At 45.9% G+C, this 16,447-nt stretch overlaps 1 protein-coding gene across 7 annotated transcripts in view; it reads left to right on the forward strand.

The window, feature by feature from the left end:
• The first annotated feature begins 2,137 nt into the window (after window positions 1-2,137).
• The window catches only part of ebf1a (EBF transcription factor 1a), a 54,238-nt gene continuing 39,928 nt past the window's right edge, over window positions 2,138-16,447 (forward strand). For 6 of the 7 annotated variants that reach the window (XM_030397232.1, XM_030397234.1, XM_030397235.1 and 3 more), the window contains exons 1-6: window positions 2,209-2,342; window positions 3,162-3,318; window positions 4,552-4,615; window positions 5,241-5,296; window positions 6,649-6,722; window positions 8,277-8,345. In XM_030397232.1, coding sequence (XP_030253092.1) covers window positions 2,209-2,342; window positions 3,162-3,318; window positions 4,552-4,615; window positions 5,241-5,296; window positions 6,649-6,722; window positions 8,277-8,345 — 554 coding nt within the window. Of the gene's footprint in view, window positions 2,343-3,161; window positions 3,319-4,551; window positions 4,616-5,240; window positions 5,297-6,648; window positions 6,723-8,276; window positions 8,346-16,447 lie in introns of all 7 variants that reach the window. The other variant, XM_030397239.1, reaches the window with a different exon arrangement.

Below are 16,447 nucleotides of genomic sequence, written 5' to 3' on the forward strand. Positions count from 1 at the left end.
AATTTTTCAGAGATGCCCCCCTCCGATAAAAAAAAAAAAAAAATCCTTTCCTTTTCATTACAATAAACCAAACAGTACTTATTGAACAGATGGCCCCCAGACAATTCAATTTGACAATTTAGCAATGAGTCTGTAATGATGTGGGGTTGGTGGTGGTGGTGGTGGATGGGGGGGACCAGGACTGATGAGAACATGAGGAGAGCTGCAACATCCTCACTTTTCTGCAAGCTGCTCTCTTGGCTCTGCACTTTTCATGCATATGAGCTCCTCCACCGTGCAGCTTCACGCTTCTGTGAGCAACCATGCAAATATTATTTTTCCCCCCCTTTTACTTCACACATTTATTTATTTTAAGTTTTTTTTTTTGTTTTGTTTTTGGCCCTGTTATTTTAGAGCGTTTGCAATTTTTTTGGACGGCGGGACACGGCGCGGTTTAGCTGTAATCCTCATATTTATGTTGGATTCAGCACTTAGTCCCGCAAGATTTATGTAATGCATCTAATCAAAGCTAATTTTCAAACCATCGGGCTGGAGCAGTGGGGAGAAGAAGGGGGGAAAAAAACTGTGCGCAGCGGCTGCCAGGCTTTTTTGGTTGAGCTGAAACTTTTTTCTTAAGCTCATAATCTGCAAGAGTTGATACTCTGAATGAGCACTTACACTGTTCAACACAGTTGGTTGGGGGGTTATTATGAGAACACTACAACGTTTACAATTCCCTGTAAATGTTCAAATTAAGTCGTCTCTTTTCTGCGAGTCCTCAGAGCGAGTTGCACGCAGAGACACTCGTGCACAGTGCGGGGAATCATAATTATGAGAAATACGGATGCTCATTTGTTCGTGTTGAATTTTAGTTGTCACAAATCTGCACACGAGTCCTGCAAAAACTATTCCTCAGATTGTTTCCACACTTCTCGTTGTGCTTTTTGCGCGTTCTTTCCCCCCCTCACATCTTAATGAGACAAATATGTGCCTCATCTGATGCTCGTGTAGAGCAAAAATAATAATGGGGGGGGGGGGGGATTGTGTTTCGTCTTGTTTTCGCAGACAGACGCGGGCACATTTTCATAGCTGCAGCTCAAGTGACAAACGCGGCGAGCGAGACGGGAGATTGTTACAACCGCCCCGGGTCTCCTCCTCAGCCTGCCCTTTAGTCTCACATGGATTAAACTAATGTCCTCCCCTGAGCTGATGTTTGATAGTCGTGAATGCATTAATTGTCAAGACTGAACACACACACACACACACACACACACACACCGTGCACAGCTTCTGGCTAAGTGGCTGGGGCGGGACGCTGCGTGGGACGAGGCGGGGACAGCAGGCATGCGGGCGGGCAGCGTGCTGGTCTGGGTTGGTGGACAGCTGATTGTCCGTGTTATTAACTGTGTTTGGGGGGGGGGGGGATGGGGTGTTGGGTTGGGAGGGGGCGTTCCTGCTCGGCTCGCAGACCACGCCTCCCTCACCTACTAGTTCTCTCCTGTTTGGCATCCCAGAGATGGTCCAAAGTGATTCCTCAGGGAAGAATAGACCGCAAATCAGCCGAGCAGGAGCTGACGAGGAGCAGGAGCCGCCGTCGCCCAGGACTGCCTCTTAATTGCGCGTAATCTTTCGTTTCATTCATCAGAGCAAAGGAGAAGACTTTGTAAATAAAAGACGAAGGAGCGACGGAGGGCGAAGCGCGTTTCATCTCCCCGGTTTTTCTCCCTCTCTGTCACCGTGGACTGTTTGTTGCAGAAACTGACATTTCGCTTGTGTTCCTGTCAGCTTGCACCTTGATCCGGGGGACCGTCGCCAACTCGGTGCAGGCTCTCATCCTGCGCTTCCCCTTTCATCGCTCTCACGTTGTTCATCTTCACAGCCCGCCGCTTCCCCCCCCCCGCTTTTTTTTTTGTCTTCTTCTTTTTCTCGCGGAGTCGCTGACATGAGGTGCAGCTAACCCTGGATGCTGACAGCTCCCCTTTTTCCTTCCACATGTCGCATCTTTTGTTTACTTTGAGAAACACACGCGCAACTAAACGCCAAGTGAAATAGACCACGCCACTTTTGCTCCTCTGACAGCGCGATCAAATAGACGCAAGAGGAGGGGAGGCAGGGAGGAGAAAGAAGAAAAAAAGGAGGGAGCCAAGGAGAGGAGGATAGAGAGAGGAGAGGAGAGAGAGCGAGAGAGAGAGAGAGAGAGAGATAGCGACGGCGTGAAGGTGCGTTTTGATGTTTGGCATCCACGAGAGCATCCAGAGGAGTGGGAGTAGTATGAAAGAAGAGCCCATGGTGGCCGGGATGAACGCGGTTCGGACATGGATGCAGGGCGCCGGAGTGCTGGACGCCAACACAGCCGCCCAGAGGTGAGCCCGAGGCGGCCTTGGCGCTGCGCTGACACCGGGGCGTGGAGAGGCTGCTGGAGGGGAGGGAGACAGAGAGCGCGTAAAAGATGAGCGGTGTTAAAAAAGACGGAGCGGCTGCATCACTTGGGGCAGCACGCGTTCCCAGAGGACGCAGTTGTTGGATAAACCGCTGTTCCTGCTGGCTTTAGAAGTTTTTGGAGCTCTCAGTCCAGCATGATTAAATCCTGCATGTGGCTCAAAGTGCTCCGATGTAGGCTATTTTATTGACGGAGAGCACAGTTAGGGGGTTAAATGTAAGATTAACTTCTGTGCTGTGAGTTTGTGTTTAGGATTTTCTGCTCACTTCGGTGGTTGTTTCTCTTGGTTGTGATATAGCAGAGCGGGTTACTCTTCCCACACTGCATGCATAAATAATTTCCAGCTTGAATTCAGTAGTTTGTCTTTGAAAATAGCAATAATGATAACAATACAATTATGCCGTGAATAAAGTTTCAAATGAAAATGTCACACTTCTATCGACAGCATGAAAGCAATTAATCAGCCCAAATTATGCTTGTAATATAAATTAGCATTTTACAATTGTAGGCCTGTATTTTAACTTATTTGTTTCATTATTGCTGATTAAACTGTAAAGGGCGTGTGCGCATTAGAGGTTTTGATTTAATTATGGGACTACCGAGGGGACGTATTTCAGAATGGACAGCCCGGAGTTTTAAACGCAGATATTCATCTTGTGTTGCATTTTTCTACTGAATGAATTATTTTTTTGTAATCGCCCCCTTCGTTGTGGATGGTGCTGGTCTGTGCTTGTGTCCGCAGCGGAGTGGGTCTTGCTCGGGCACACTTTGAGAAGCAGCCGCCCTCTAACCTGCGCAAGTCCAACTTCTTCCACTTCGTGCTGGCGTTGTACGACAGACAGGGTCAGCCCGTGGAAATAGAGAGAACCACCTTCGTTGACTTTGTAGAGAAGGAAAAGGTGAGTTTGCACATAATATGTGTGTAAATGTATATATATATATATATATATATATATATATATATATATATATATATATATATATATATATATATATGTGTGTGTATATATATGTATATATATATATGTATATGTATATATATTCCCCCCCATGTGAGACTTTATAATAAATCTTTTAAAAATAAGCCCACACTGCACACATTTCACCGGACTGATGGCTGTCACAGAACACCGGCCCCGTTCAGGCGGGGTGATAAATTAGCAGACGTGTGTTAACAAAGTGGCCAGACGCACACAGCAGGGCTCAGGTCCTGAAGGTTTTCCCCGTCATGTGTGATTTAGTTTTTTCTTTCTTTCTTTTCTTTTTTCTTTTTTTTTTTTTTTACACATGTGGCTTCCTGAAAGACTTACAGACTTTTGATTATTTTAGCTTTTCTTTATAATTATAAAACCTTCCAAATCAATTTCACACTAATTTATTTAAAGCAGTAAATCACGTGCATGAACACTTTTTGCACTCAGCTGCCACTAATAATAACAGTGAATCACATTTTTTATGACGCCTGAGCGCAGCGTGGCGCCTCTTCCTGCAGGTGTTGTCAGACGGGATATTTAATTTTTCTTTTAAACAAACATCAATATTACTGTTTGATACGTCGATTCAGCGTGATATTGATTCTGTTCGCAGGCGGCGTGGAAAAGTGCTTTTACTTTAAATGTTTGTTTTATTCATCAGCATTATGCATCGGCTTGTTTATTATTTATTAAATCTAAATGTCCTGCTGCTGGTCAATATGTACAACGCGTTTTAATATTACGCTGCGGTTTGATGCATTATAGAAATAATAAATAGGTCAAATTATTATTTTAGAATTTGTTAGTGTTTATCGCATCTTTCTAAACATTTTCCCTTTCAAAGTGTGTGTTAATAAAGTTGTAAACATGCCTGTATTTAAACATTTTTTCGCCATTTGTTTTTCGAGCCAATTAAGAAGACACGTTTTAAATAATATATTTAGTCTAACGGCACAAAGAAAAGTTTGGGAGTTAAAAACAGAACCTGTTTTTTGGGGGGATTTGGTAGATAGAAACGAAGTGACTTAAATTGGATCACATTCCGAGAGACGTAAATAATCTAAAAATATCAAGTGGGCCTTGTGGACACGCAGTAAAAGTCCCAGGAGGAGCTGGTTTGCTCGCTCTGACCGGCGCTGTTTGGTTTAATTTTCATAGGAAACGACGGGGGAAAAGACCAACAATGGGATCCATTATAGACTCCAGCTCCTCTACAGTAACGGTGAGTTTAGTTTCCATAATTTTTATGGGGCAATAACAAAAGCAGTGAATGATACGTTAAACCAAAGAGAGGAAACTCAGGAAGGACATGTTAGGGGAGGTCACATCCAGTGTTTTGTTTAAGGTATTTATTTGTTGTTGAAATTGGAAAATGTTTTTATTATTATTATTATTATTATTATAATTATTATGTGCTTGCTGATTTTCTACAGTAAATATATCTTCTTTGGTCAGACAGCAATATAAAATGCGTCCTATCCTCTTTTTAATTGTTTTTAGTCTTTGAACCTCCACTGAATAATTTAATTGTGTTCATTATAATTTTGGGGGAAAAAACCTGATGACTGCATTTTTCACATTGAAGTTCTTAATAATTGTTTTTAGAGATAAAATCAACAGGAAAAATTAAGAGTAAATCAAAATAATAAAGTTCAGCTTTAAGACAGCTTGACAATACTGAAAGTCATTAGCAAGAGTTTGGACTCATTCAGTTTCCATAAGGAGCCTCACAGTATGAATAAAACTTGTGATCTGAAACATCCCCAGATTGGGGAAAGCTTAGCCTCGGATGTGATATGAATCCTGCTGGTTACATTATAACTCTTTCTCGCTCTCTGTGCCTGCAGGGATCAGGACAGAGCAGGACTTATACGTTCGACTCATTGACTCCATGACTAAACAGGTGAGAGGTTTGCATTAAACTATCAGTTCGGTTACTTGTTGGTCTGAATGTTGCCCCCACCTCCCGCTGCCCCCCTCTTCTTTTTCCTCCTCCTGCCCCTCCTCCTCCTCACCCCACGGCATGCCTGTGTCTGAGACCCTCAACTTCAGCACAGCACAACCGGCTTGATAAACGACCTGTCTTACCTGTGGAATACATTTACAGAGGCCCAGAAAAGTAGAGGACATGTGTCCTCATACTCTGCACAGCAGCCTGTAAGTGAGGCTGGTGTGTGTTTTTATAAGGCAGTTCATATATGTGTGTGTGTGTGTGTGTGTGTGTGTGTGTGTGTGTGTGTGTGTGTGTGTAGGTGTGTGTGTGTGTGTGTGTGTGTGTGTGTGTGTGTGTGTGTGTGTGCGTGTGTGTGAGGGTGTGTGATTGTGATAGTGTGTGAGGTGCAGGAGCTGTTGTGTGTTAGTGTTTGAGAGAGACAGTGATGCATGCCAGCTCACTTTTTGAGGACCTTGACCCTCATTTCCTCAATGTGAAACAGAACAAACTATCCCTGAGTGTGTTATGGCCAATACAATCACACAAAGAAACACAAAGCAGCGCATGTGGGCTGGCGCATACTGAGGGAATTCTTCGTTTGGATGAATTAGATAACGAAGAAAATAAGCCGCTTCGACGCTGTTTTGATATCAGGTCTTTTGTTTTGCCAATTCTGCCTCTAGTGCCATTAGGCTTGAAGAGAGTTTGCCTTAGAATGAAAGGAGTAGGAGGGGATGTTGTTTGTGCAAGTGCGTGTGTGTCTGCATGTTTATCGATGCGTGTGCACGTTTGTGTTTGTGTGCGCACACGCGCCTGTGTGTGTGTGTGCGTGCAGGGTGATCACAGCCCTGGAGAGCATGTTGAGTGGGGTTGGAGGGGTAACCAGACTAGATTTTTGGACGCTGTGCTGTATGGACCAGATGGTGCACTATACTCCAGTCTGGCAGTCCAACTGCTCACTGTACACAGCATATAAACATACGTGCACGCACAAACACATATGAGCACGCAGGAACGCACACATGCGCGAGCACACACACACACACACACACACAAACACACACACAGAAACGCTTTCTCTCTCACTGTCTCTCTCAGAACAGAGCGTTCCTGTTCGGCAGGACTGGATTCCCACGATACACACATTTGCCAGATAGACAACACTACCCCCAGATGAAAGACACTCACGCTTTTCTGTTTTGTATTTGCCCCTGCAGCGTGGCTCACTTTTTTTTCCTTTCAGCATGCCACATTAAAATGAAAATTAAAAAAGTAGACAGTTTTTTGAATTTTCTGTGATTTCTTTTTCTTGCATCCTTTAGGCGATTGTCTATGAGGGCCAGGATAAAAACCCAGAGATGTGTCGGGTCCTGTTGACCCACGAGATCATGTGCAGGTAAGACAAAACACACCCAGCTACAACTGTCTTGCCAATGTTTTATATTCTGGATGAAAATGAGAGTTTTCTCAGTTTGGAGGTGTCTACGTTGGTGCAATAAGGAGGCAAAGACATAAGGAGCACAGCTAAATTACAATAGAAATCTTATCATTTTCCTCCAAAGTGGGTTGGGGAGATGGGCCCTGGCCTATTTCTGTTGATAGGGCTGTGTGTGTGTGTGTGTGTGTGTGTGTCTGTGTCTGTGTATATGTGTGTGTGCATCCCTCTCATGTTCAGCTAATTAGGACAAGGAAAAGCTCATTACTCAAACCCATCCTCCTTAGTCTGTGTAATACATGCAGTTTGCTGTGTCCTGACAGTGAGCTATGTGTAGAGGGGGACAGACTCGAATTACACATAATACACACACACACACACACACTCACACAGTCAAATATACTAAAGCAAGCGTAGATCTCACGGGCCGTTGCGTGCATTTACAATCAATAAAAGCATCACGCAGCATGTGACTGTCGTTTGCAAACCATCCATTTGGAAAGACGTGGAGAGTTAACGTGTGGAGAAATGGCTGGTGGCAAAATGTAGCCACTTCCTGGTTATCACACAAGGCAATTTAGACCACTTGTTTTCATATGCTGCAGGAAACGGTCGAGATCAGAAATCTGATCTGGCTCTCCAAGCCTCCTGTCCTGAGGGACTCAAGAAAGTAAAGGGGGAGGGTCAATCACTCTCCCCCCTTCTCCCACTCTCTCTCTCTCTCTCTCTTGTGCCTTTCTCCATCTCCTTCCACACACACACATACAGTAGATGCACATAGGTGCACACACAGACATGCATACTGTACGCACAGACAAGCAGACAGAGAAGAAAAGGTAGACGGGATGATACTTTTTGGGGGAACTCGGGGGAGGAGGGGGAGGGAGTGGAGACGGTACACAATACACTGTTACATTGTAGTGCAGTCAAATGATTCAGAAAGAACTCGTCACATCAGTATGCAACCCCCTTCTACCCAGCATGCACTACTCCCCAGGTCCAGTGGGACCACTCTGTGACCCACTTCTGAGAGAGAACGAGCGAGAGAGAGAGAGAGAGGCGGGATGGAGGGAGGGGACGAGCACTGAGGAAAAATAGAGAACATAAGATGTCTGGTTGTGTGATGTCTGACAGAAATGGAGCTAACCTGAGCCCTGGAGGCTAATTCAAGTTTGTATCCAGCCCCATTCAGGCTCGCAGCTTTTGCGCTTCTCCTCCAAACTTTTTTTTCCAAAATAGCCCCGCTGATCTCACCTACTATAGCGCTAGAGCCCCCAGTCTTACATGGAAAAGCCCGGCAGAAATCCAATCGGCGCTGTTTCTTAAACTCCAGCAAAAGTCTCACGCCCTTTTACTCTTCTTTTACTCTTTCCTGTAATGCTCTTCTGACTTCCTCTCCTTGTCTGGGCTTTGCCTTATCCTGCTTTTTGTGTTGTTCACATGTCAGTGACTAACTCTCCTTTGTCTCTGCACCCCCTAACCCGCTCAACCTCCTCTTCTCTCCCCTCCCTGCAGTCGATGCTGTGATAAGAAGAGCTGTGGCAACAGGAACGAGACCCCATCAGACCCTGTCATCATCGACAGGTAAGCAAACTTCGCCCTTTACCCCTGCGCTGTCATCTCAAACACAGCTCGTATGACTGTGCGCAGGCAGCAGAAGTCGCAGAACACACTATAGACGTAAAAATCCTGACAAATTTAAAAACTAAATGAAAGCTGTTACCGACATGTGATTTGGCTGGGAAAAATAAAACCTGCAGGCCTAATAACGGCAGGCCACAGGTTGTTTAAATCTCAGCGACCATAATTGACTGTGTAAGCAAAATGTGTGAAACAGCAGTAAATAATATTCCAGCGGTGTGTATGTGTGTGTGTGTGTGTGTGTGTGTGTTTGTGTGTTGGTGCATGTGTGTGTGTGTGTGTGTGTGTGTGTGAAGTGGAGGAGCAATCACAGAGCAGTTGAGCTCAGCTTCAAGTGTGGTCAAACAGTGTTTGTGTGGTTGGGCTGATGACTTAGCTGATGAGCAGTTAGGGTTTCAGCTACAGCCTGAGAGTGTGTCTGTGTGTGTTTCTGTATATAAATTTCACTCTGTGGCAGTGGAGCCTGTCTGTCGCTTTTTGACACACTCCTACACACACGCACTTTTCTTTGAGTGTACACCTTTCTCTTGCCGTCATAAACTACCTCTGACTGATGCAGCGGCGCGCATGATTTACGGTCAGTCGGAAAAAAGAGAAGCCCTGCAGATTTACAGTCTACCTTGCGCTTTGTGTGTGTGTGTGTGTGTGTGTGTGTGTGGTACACATGTGGAGGTACTGTTTGAGGGAAATTAGTTGTTTATTCTTGAGCGACTGTTGGAGCGTGCAGATTTAACGCTGCTCAGAGTGCAAACAGTGATTTTCTGACTGTATTTTGCGATCTATAACCTGCCCAAAGAACTGCACCATCAGGTAAAAAAAAGTGCATTGTGGGTTATTGAGGTTTTATGTCTGATTTGAATTTATCACATTTGAGTGTGTTTGTGTGTGTGTGTGTGTGTGTGTGCGTGTGTGTGTGTGTGTGTGTGTGTTAATGAGGCAGTGACCTGTGCTATCTGATGAACACAGCTGTCCTGTTCTCGCTGCCGCTCTGTCAAAAGCTACTCTTTACCTGCGTATGTATGTGTGTGTGTTGTGTTTATGTGTGCGAGTTTGTGTGCGCCACCCTCATTCCGCTCCAGTGAAGCGGAAGGCCTCACCTCAGCGCTCCCTGAGACAGCTGCACCCCACCACGTGGCCTCAGACAACATGCCTGCCCATCACTCTGTGCCATATTTCTGATTTTTGTTTTCACATGTGCGTACTTGTTGAATTCCTCATGTGTGCGCTCTATCGCTCTGTGTCTTTCGGGCGCCGTCCCGGCTCACTACGATTAAACTTTCCCCCGACTTTGCCGTAGTTTGATCAGAGCCACCTTGGAGAAACAGGCCGAGCTCTGCCGTGAACAGCTTTCCCACACTGAGCATGTGTTGTGGCCGCTCGCTTGCGGTATTCCCCCGGCGCCCAATGGCTCAGGTGTGAGGGCAGCATTAACGAACAACAAATTAGAACAGGGGGAGGGAAAACAACAGCAATATCTCCGTTTTTCCTCTCCAGCGAGCACTCTTTCTGGACAGGAAAATAGGTCAGGTGAGGGGAGAGCGATTGGGGGGGCTGGCTTGTTGTAAAGTGTGGGACTGAAGGGGGAATAACAAGAGGAGGGTTTATACGTTTGCTCATTTAGTACCAATATATTCTTGGCAGTTGTAATAATCAGGGATTCATAAACAAACAAACAACTGTGAGGGTGAAACTGACTCAATTACCATGAATTCCCCTCCTTCAAATTCATAAAGAAATACCATCAGCAGCCCCTCTCCACCCTTGAAGTTATTTAGTTCGTTAAATAAGGGCTCGTTAGCCCTCTGCTGTTTCGCAGAGATGATTAGATTTTACAGCCCTAATTAGCTGGGCTAGCTCTAACTCTTCTGGAAGAGTAATGGGTCTGATTGCCTAATTAGCTCTCTCTCGTTAAGATGGGAGAAACAGGCCACTGCAGCAAAACCGCAGGAATGAGGAAAAATAAAGTCAGCTAATGAGAAACTTATTTGATTGTTAGGAGAACAAATTTGGTACAGTGTGGATCGGCTGCGCTCTGGGTACTGTACTCGCTCACCGGGAGAATCTCTCTCACCATGCTCTTTCTTTCGCCTCCTGTTGAAAGGAGAATTTGTTTGGGCTTTAAAGTGTCTACAAGGAGCAACACGATACGGATTTTAATTATGAAGTGTTATTTGTTTAGGCTATGATAGCAAAAAGCACTTTAACATTGATTTTTTTTTTTTTTACAAGTTTTTGAAGTTTAACAAAGACACATCTCCAACAATCTGTCCTCTTTTAATGCCATTCAGTTTTACAATTCGCAGTTGTTATCATCTCTGACTCCGATTTTTCATCTGATCTCCATCAGTCAGACAACTCATGCCATATTTTATTTGTTTAACCTCTGAGGTGTTGAGTTCATAAATTCAGAGAGAGCTTGGCATGACGCGCTGTGTCTACGCTTGACACTGGGCAGGGGAAGCAGCCGAAAGGTGAGAAGCTCCTGTGTGCCTCTCTATGTCTTCCCCAGGGAAACATGTGTGGTCCACTTTAGCCTCTTACAGAGGCAGGATAATATGAGGGGAGCCCTTAACCCCCCAACCTCCACTTCCACCTCTCTCTTCATCGCTCCCGGTAAATGTAGGGTTAATCATATGCAGCCACTGCGAGTCAGTCTATCATGTGCCTGGTTGGGCCTCAAATCACAAACACATTTCCCTCCGCACAGCTTTTCTTAAACTCGTCTCCCCACAGAACTGTTTTTGTTCATTTACTTGCTGCATCCGTATAATTGCGCACTAATCTCTCCACACTACTCGCTTTGGGGGTATGACTGTCCCTCCGGCCCCAAGTGTCCTCTCTTGCCTCTTACCACCTGTGTCCCGTGGCCCTTTCCTGCCCATCCAGGTCCCCCAGGCCTGCCGCAGGGTGTCCCCCAGGCAGGGAGAGCCCCTCTGTGGGGGGGGGGGGATACTCTCTGTGAACAGAGATAAGGATCCACTGGATATGTCCTGTGATTCCTCGTTCCAGTCACGGTGTAGGGAGTGGTGGTGTGTGTATATGAGTGGGGGGGCGGGGGGGTGTCAAGTTTACATGCACAGGCGATGTTATTTCAGGTTTATAGCTGTTTTGGAGTGTGTGCCTGTGTGTGTTTTGCGTTTGCACACACTCCTGCAGCCTGCCGTTGATGTGGCCCATTTCCTTGCATGCGTGTCTGTGCGTATGTATCCGCGTCGATGTTGGTTGTTTCCCCAGGAGTGTGTGTGTTGATAGAGGCCATTTCCTGCCGAGTGTGTGTGTGACTTGAGTGAAGAATGTCGAGCAGGAAGTGCTCCTCCCGGGGAGGATGATGTCATGGCCGACAGTTTCCTGTTCTGCGAGCCAGTGGAACGGACTGACTCTCAGCTTCATGGTGGGTAGTTAGCACTTGTGGAGCCTGTCTTTGGTCTACACCTGGTGTGGTGTGGCTCCGGTTAAACTTCGGGACTAGCAGTGTTTTGAGGACTGCTTTTTCCAAGCTGATGCATTTTGCTGCACAGCTTGTTTGTCAGTCTCTCCCTCTTTGTCTCCCTCTATAGTGGGGAACCCCCTCATTGTTTTGGTTGTTATGTTTGGATGCACTTCCTGGGGTGAGAGTTCATGTGTTGCCTTGGCTGGGCTAACGTGCGCTAGTGAATAATGTATGTCATTGACTTTATGTCAGCCCTGCCAGCCCCCCAAGCCGAGCCCACCCATGTTTAATTCATCCATCTCATTTGTGTGTGTGTGTGTGTGTGCCTGCAAATATGTGTGTGTGTCATTTAGAGGCCCAGTCTGCACCTGTCCAGCCATTAGCCCCCTTCTCATTTGCATTTGATGCTAATGTGGTTTACTGGCAGCGCCTTCCGTCCCCTCAGCTTAGTTTCACTTTCATATCCATGACTGTTAGAGAGAAGGTGGAAACACACTTACAGCACGACTATGCTACTTTCTTCTGACTGTATCTGCTGATGTGTCTGACATCTGAATGTTGAGGACTTTATTGATATATTTTTTTTAATTCCCAGGTCCTGGATTTGTTGTGTTTAATGCAGGATTGGCTTTTATTTTTACTCTCTGTTTTACATTTTGTCTTACATTTTGTTTCGGATTGCATCTCTGAACAGACATCACTTACTTTACGTTCCCCTCCAAAACAGAGAGAAACAGAGCCATGAGACCCCTTAGCTGACGGTATCTTTTGGTGTTTCTCTTTGGGGGAAAAGAGATCTTGATCTCTTGATTGTTCCCCGATTTGAGATGTGCAGTCTTCAGGGGGGACAGCTGCATTAGATGTTATGGGAGGCTTTGAAAAGGACTGGCCCTGAGCTGGTGGGGTGTTTGTGCAGGGCTCAGGGGCAAAGAGGCAGAGTTGCTGGCTCATCGATATGCAGGCAGAACTCCTCTCCCTCAGGTGTTGGCTGCCTCACAAATCTGCCTCACACACACAAGAACCCCCCCGCACACACACATAGACGCAGATGCATCCCTCACCCTTAGATAAACTCATACACAGCGCACAAATGCATGTGCAGATGCACGCATGCGCAGTTTTTTAGAATCCACAGGCGTGCAAAAATATAACGCACACATACATAGACACACATTGACCCGCAGCTCTCTGCATCTGTTTGGTTGTGTTCTTTTTCTTTCCCTGCGGTGGTTTCCCCCCCCCAGGGTTGGAGGAAAGCGCAGCCCCAGGGGACGGACGGCTGCGCTGATTGACAGCAGGGAGTTTGGAGGTCGAGAATCCTCTCAAACAGCGCTGCCTCTTTCTCTCTCATCCAGACCTTCAGCACTCTCACCCCCCCAACTGCTGGCTCCCTTTCATTTGTGAACACCTCACGAAAAATAACCGCTTCATTGTCTGAGTAAACACGGGTCTGTTTCTATGATATGAAATTTTAAATTAAGGCAAGCTGTTTTTGTTTTGTGGTGAGGAAACAATGACAATTTCCACACTGGAAATAAGTGAGCTCGAGTTTGAGTGTGTGTTGCATTGTTGTGTTTTAATTCTTTCCCCAATAAACTAAACAGAGCTCCTTTATAGGTAGTTAAGCTAATGCTTCCCAGCTGAATACAGGTAACAAACAGTTTATTAGGGCATATAAACGGTAATTTACAAATGTCATAACAGTGAAAAGTTCTGGGTTTCATGACTCATTCATTTTTTGGCCAGAGCTACTGTAAATAGCGCTCTATTTTCTCTGCAAACTGCTTTGTCATTACTGCTTGACATTCCCTGCCTGACCTGGCCACTCTCCTTGGCCGTTCCCTTTGCCTTTGTGTCAGTGTTTGTTCTGTCCCAGAATGAAGGGGTTTGGCCAGCCAGATCTGACCCAAATGAGTAGCGTCCTACTTCTCCGAGAGCTATTTAAGACATTTTTGGTGTTGGAAATTGCAGGATGGAGAGATAGAGATAGTAGGGGATTTAAATAGACTGAAGATATATTTACCATATGAAAGGTTTCATGCATGGTGTGTGAGCATTTGTGTGTGTGTGTGTGTGTGTGTGTGTGTGTGTGTGTGGTACTGCGAGTGAGGAAAGAGTAACGTTTTCCAGGATTCGGTCTGTGACTCGCCCTAGAAGATGCGCTCAATTTGCTTTTCAAATGAGGCGTGAAGAGCGCAAGTGTGTGCCTCTCCCGGTGTGATGCTATACGATCGGACGTGCGCCGTTATGTGTGTGCGGCAGGAGCAATGCTTTGTTTTCTCAACGCTCTGATGTGTGTGGACAGTCTAGCGCATGGCCCACTAAGTGCTCTCTCACAGCCAATGTGTTACATGGCTGCCTGTGTTGCCGCTCGTAATTGAATAGACACACCAGCTCCTCTCAGTGAAGGATACTCAGGCCTCCTCTCTCCTCTCATTGAGCAGCCTGATCTCAGCCCTTACTGATGATTCATTGTTTGCTGATTATTTCTGCTAAGTGAGAACACAGACTTTTACGCTTCATGCCAGCTCCATGTGCCCCCCAGCCTGGCGTCTCACTTCCCATCAGCCAGTTTCCGTCCCGTCCCCTCTTCTGGCTCTCTTACCTCAGCGCTTGTAGCCCAGGATGTAGGTCCAGGTGTCCAGGATGAGTGCTGGTGACCTGCTGTGCCCGAGCAAGATGTATAGTCTGTTGATTGTTTTCCATCAATCTGTCCAGGAAGAATGGATCGCTGGCCAGGCGCTGTGAGCGCCGCTCTCAGTTTCACACGCCACAATGGAAGGAAAACCTGCACGGCATGGGGGAGACAGGGAGGGACAATATGGAGGGTGATAGCTGTGGTGGGACTCTGCAACACAGGAATGATCCTTTTTAATATATTCTGATGATTTTCTTTTTGTTCTGCAGGATTTTTCTTTTTCTTTAACAAAGCTGTAAAACTATATCATTATTTCCAAGTTCAACCTTTTCATATCTGCTCCTGTATGCGAGTTTTGTGACACTGAGCTCGACTAATTTGAGCTGTAATGTTAAGAGACAAAAGAAAATCTTTCAAGGAAGTGTCTTTGCCGTAATTAAACGTAAAGCAGCGACGTCAACATGCAGACAATTATGGTCAACAGCATTGCTCGATCAAAGGGATGATATATTCTTATGCTCCCAATATATTCTTTATACTTTGCATTAATCATCAACAAATGAGACCCAAGCACATGTCACTGTTCCACTTCAAAAAGCCGAGCTGAATTTAAAGGCCTTTGTTTGTGTTTATGTAACTGATGAGGGGAGACAAAGTAAGGCGTAGGCAATCGACTGAGACACTTTGTTGTTTTACACCGCCTCACCCCCTTTGTGTGTGCGAAGCTAACGTTGTTTGTTTGTTTACTGAGTGGCTTGACCTCGCTGGGAGGAATGTTCACTCGTTTCCTTTTCTTCCGCGCCTCCTTCTGTGTTTGACTCTCTGATTTTTCTCCATCCATGTGTCTCTATTCTTCATCTCTCTGTCTGCCCCTCTGTCTAGTATGTGTCTTTTTCTTTGGTCCTCCCACTCAAAACTCCAGATTTAACTCTGAGGGGTTTTTTGGTTAATCACACTTGGAATCTTCCCCGGCGTTTGAACGCTCTTTCCTCAGCGGTGGCGTGCTCTTCCTCGATCTCTGCGTGCGGCGCCGGAGAGATTCGCGCTAATTATCCCGGTTATTGGCTTCTCCAACGCACAGACTGTGATTTACATGAGGTGACATTCAGTTCAAACGTGCAGACCTTCGCAACCTTTTTCTGGAAAACAATTAACAGCCCCGCTTTCTCCTCAGCCTCCCTCCCGTACCCTCTTTCTCTCGCGCGCTTACCACTCCCTCACTCTCTTCCTCTGGCTATTGTCTTCACACAAACAGAGAAGATTTACTGCCAAAAGAGTGAGGGCTGTGCAAGGAGGTGAAACTGTTGATGTGTTTTTTCTGCGGCGAGTGATTACTTGCTTGTTAATTGACTGTTATTCTTTGCGGTAGAAGTCTGGAGCGAGGCCGACATGGAGAAGGTATTAACTTTGCTTTTGCAGGACTGCAGTTGCTGGTACTCCTTAAATTGTGTCACATTTGTACAAGAAAAGCACCGAGCGTATACAGATCCTCCGCGTTTTCTGCCATTGACCTGAGGAAAAAAAATCAAGAAACACACTATTACACACTTGGAATAGTGTGTATGGGCAGACATATAGCCCACACATGCACGTTCAAACACAAAGACAAACTTACAAGTACGGCGTTAATGAAGCGCATCTCTCTTCTGTCATGACGCCCGTGTTAGCATGACAAGATGTTTACACACACAATCACGGCCGCACCTCTGATGTGGGCTGGGATGAAAGCGAGATGAGAGGAAGGGAAAAAGAGGAGGCAGAGACGTGACGGTGAGCGTAAGGTACGGACTGCTTTTCTCTATTTGACAGGAGGACAGTTGTAACAGTACCCCACTGAGAGCTGAGAGAGAGCGAGACTCAGAGAGAAAGATAGGCAGAGAGCGAGGAAGATGTACCTGTGAGGAAAATGTTCTGAAAAGGAAAGACGCTTTTTTCTTTTCTTTCCCTCTCTGAACTCAGCCACATTCTCCAATCCGG

The sequence above is a fragment of the Sparus aurata genome, chromosome 18 (assembly GCF_900880675.1).
Source record: "Sparus aurata chromosome 18, fSpaAur1.1, whole genome shotgun sequence".
In the NCBI taxonomy this organism is placed as follows: domain Eukaryota; kingdom Metazoa; phylum Chordata; class Actinopteri; order Spariformes; family Sparidae; genus Sparus; species Sparus aurata.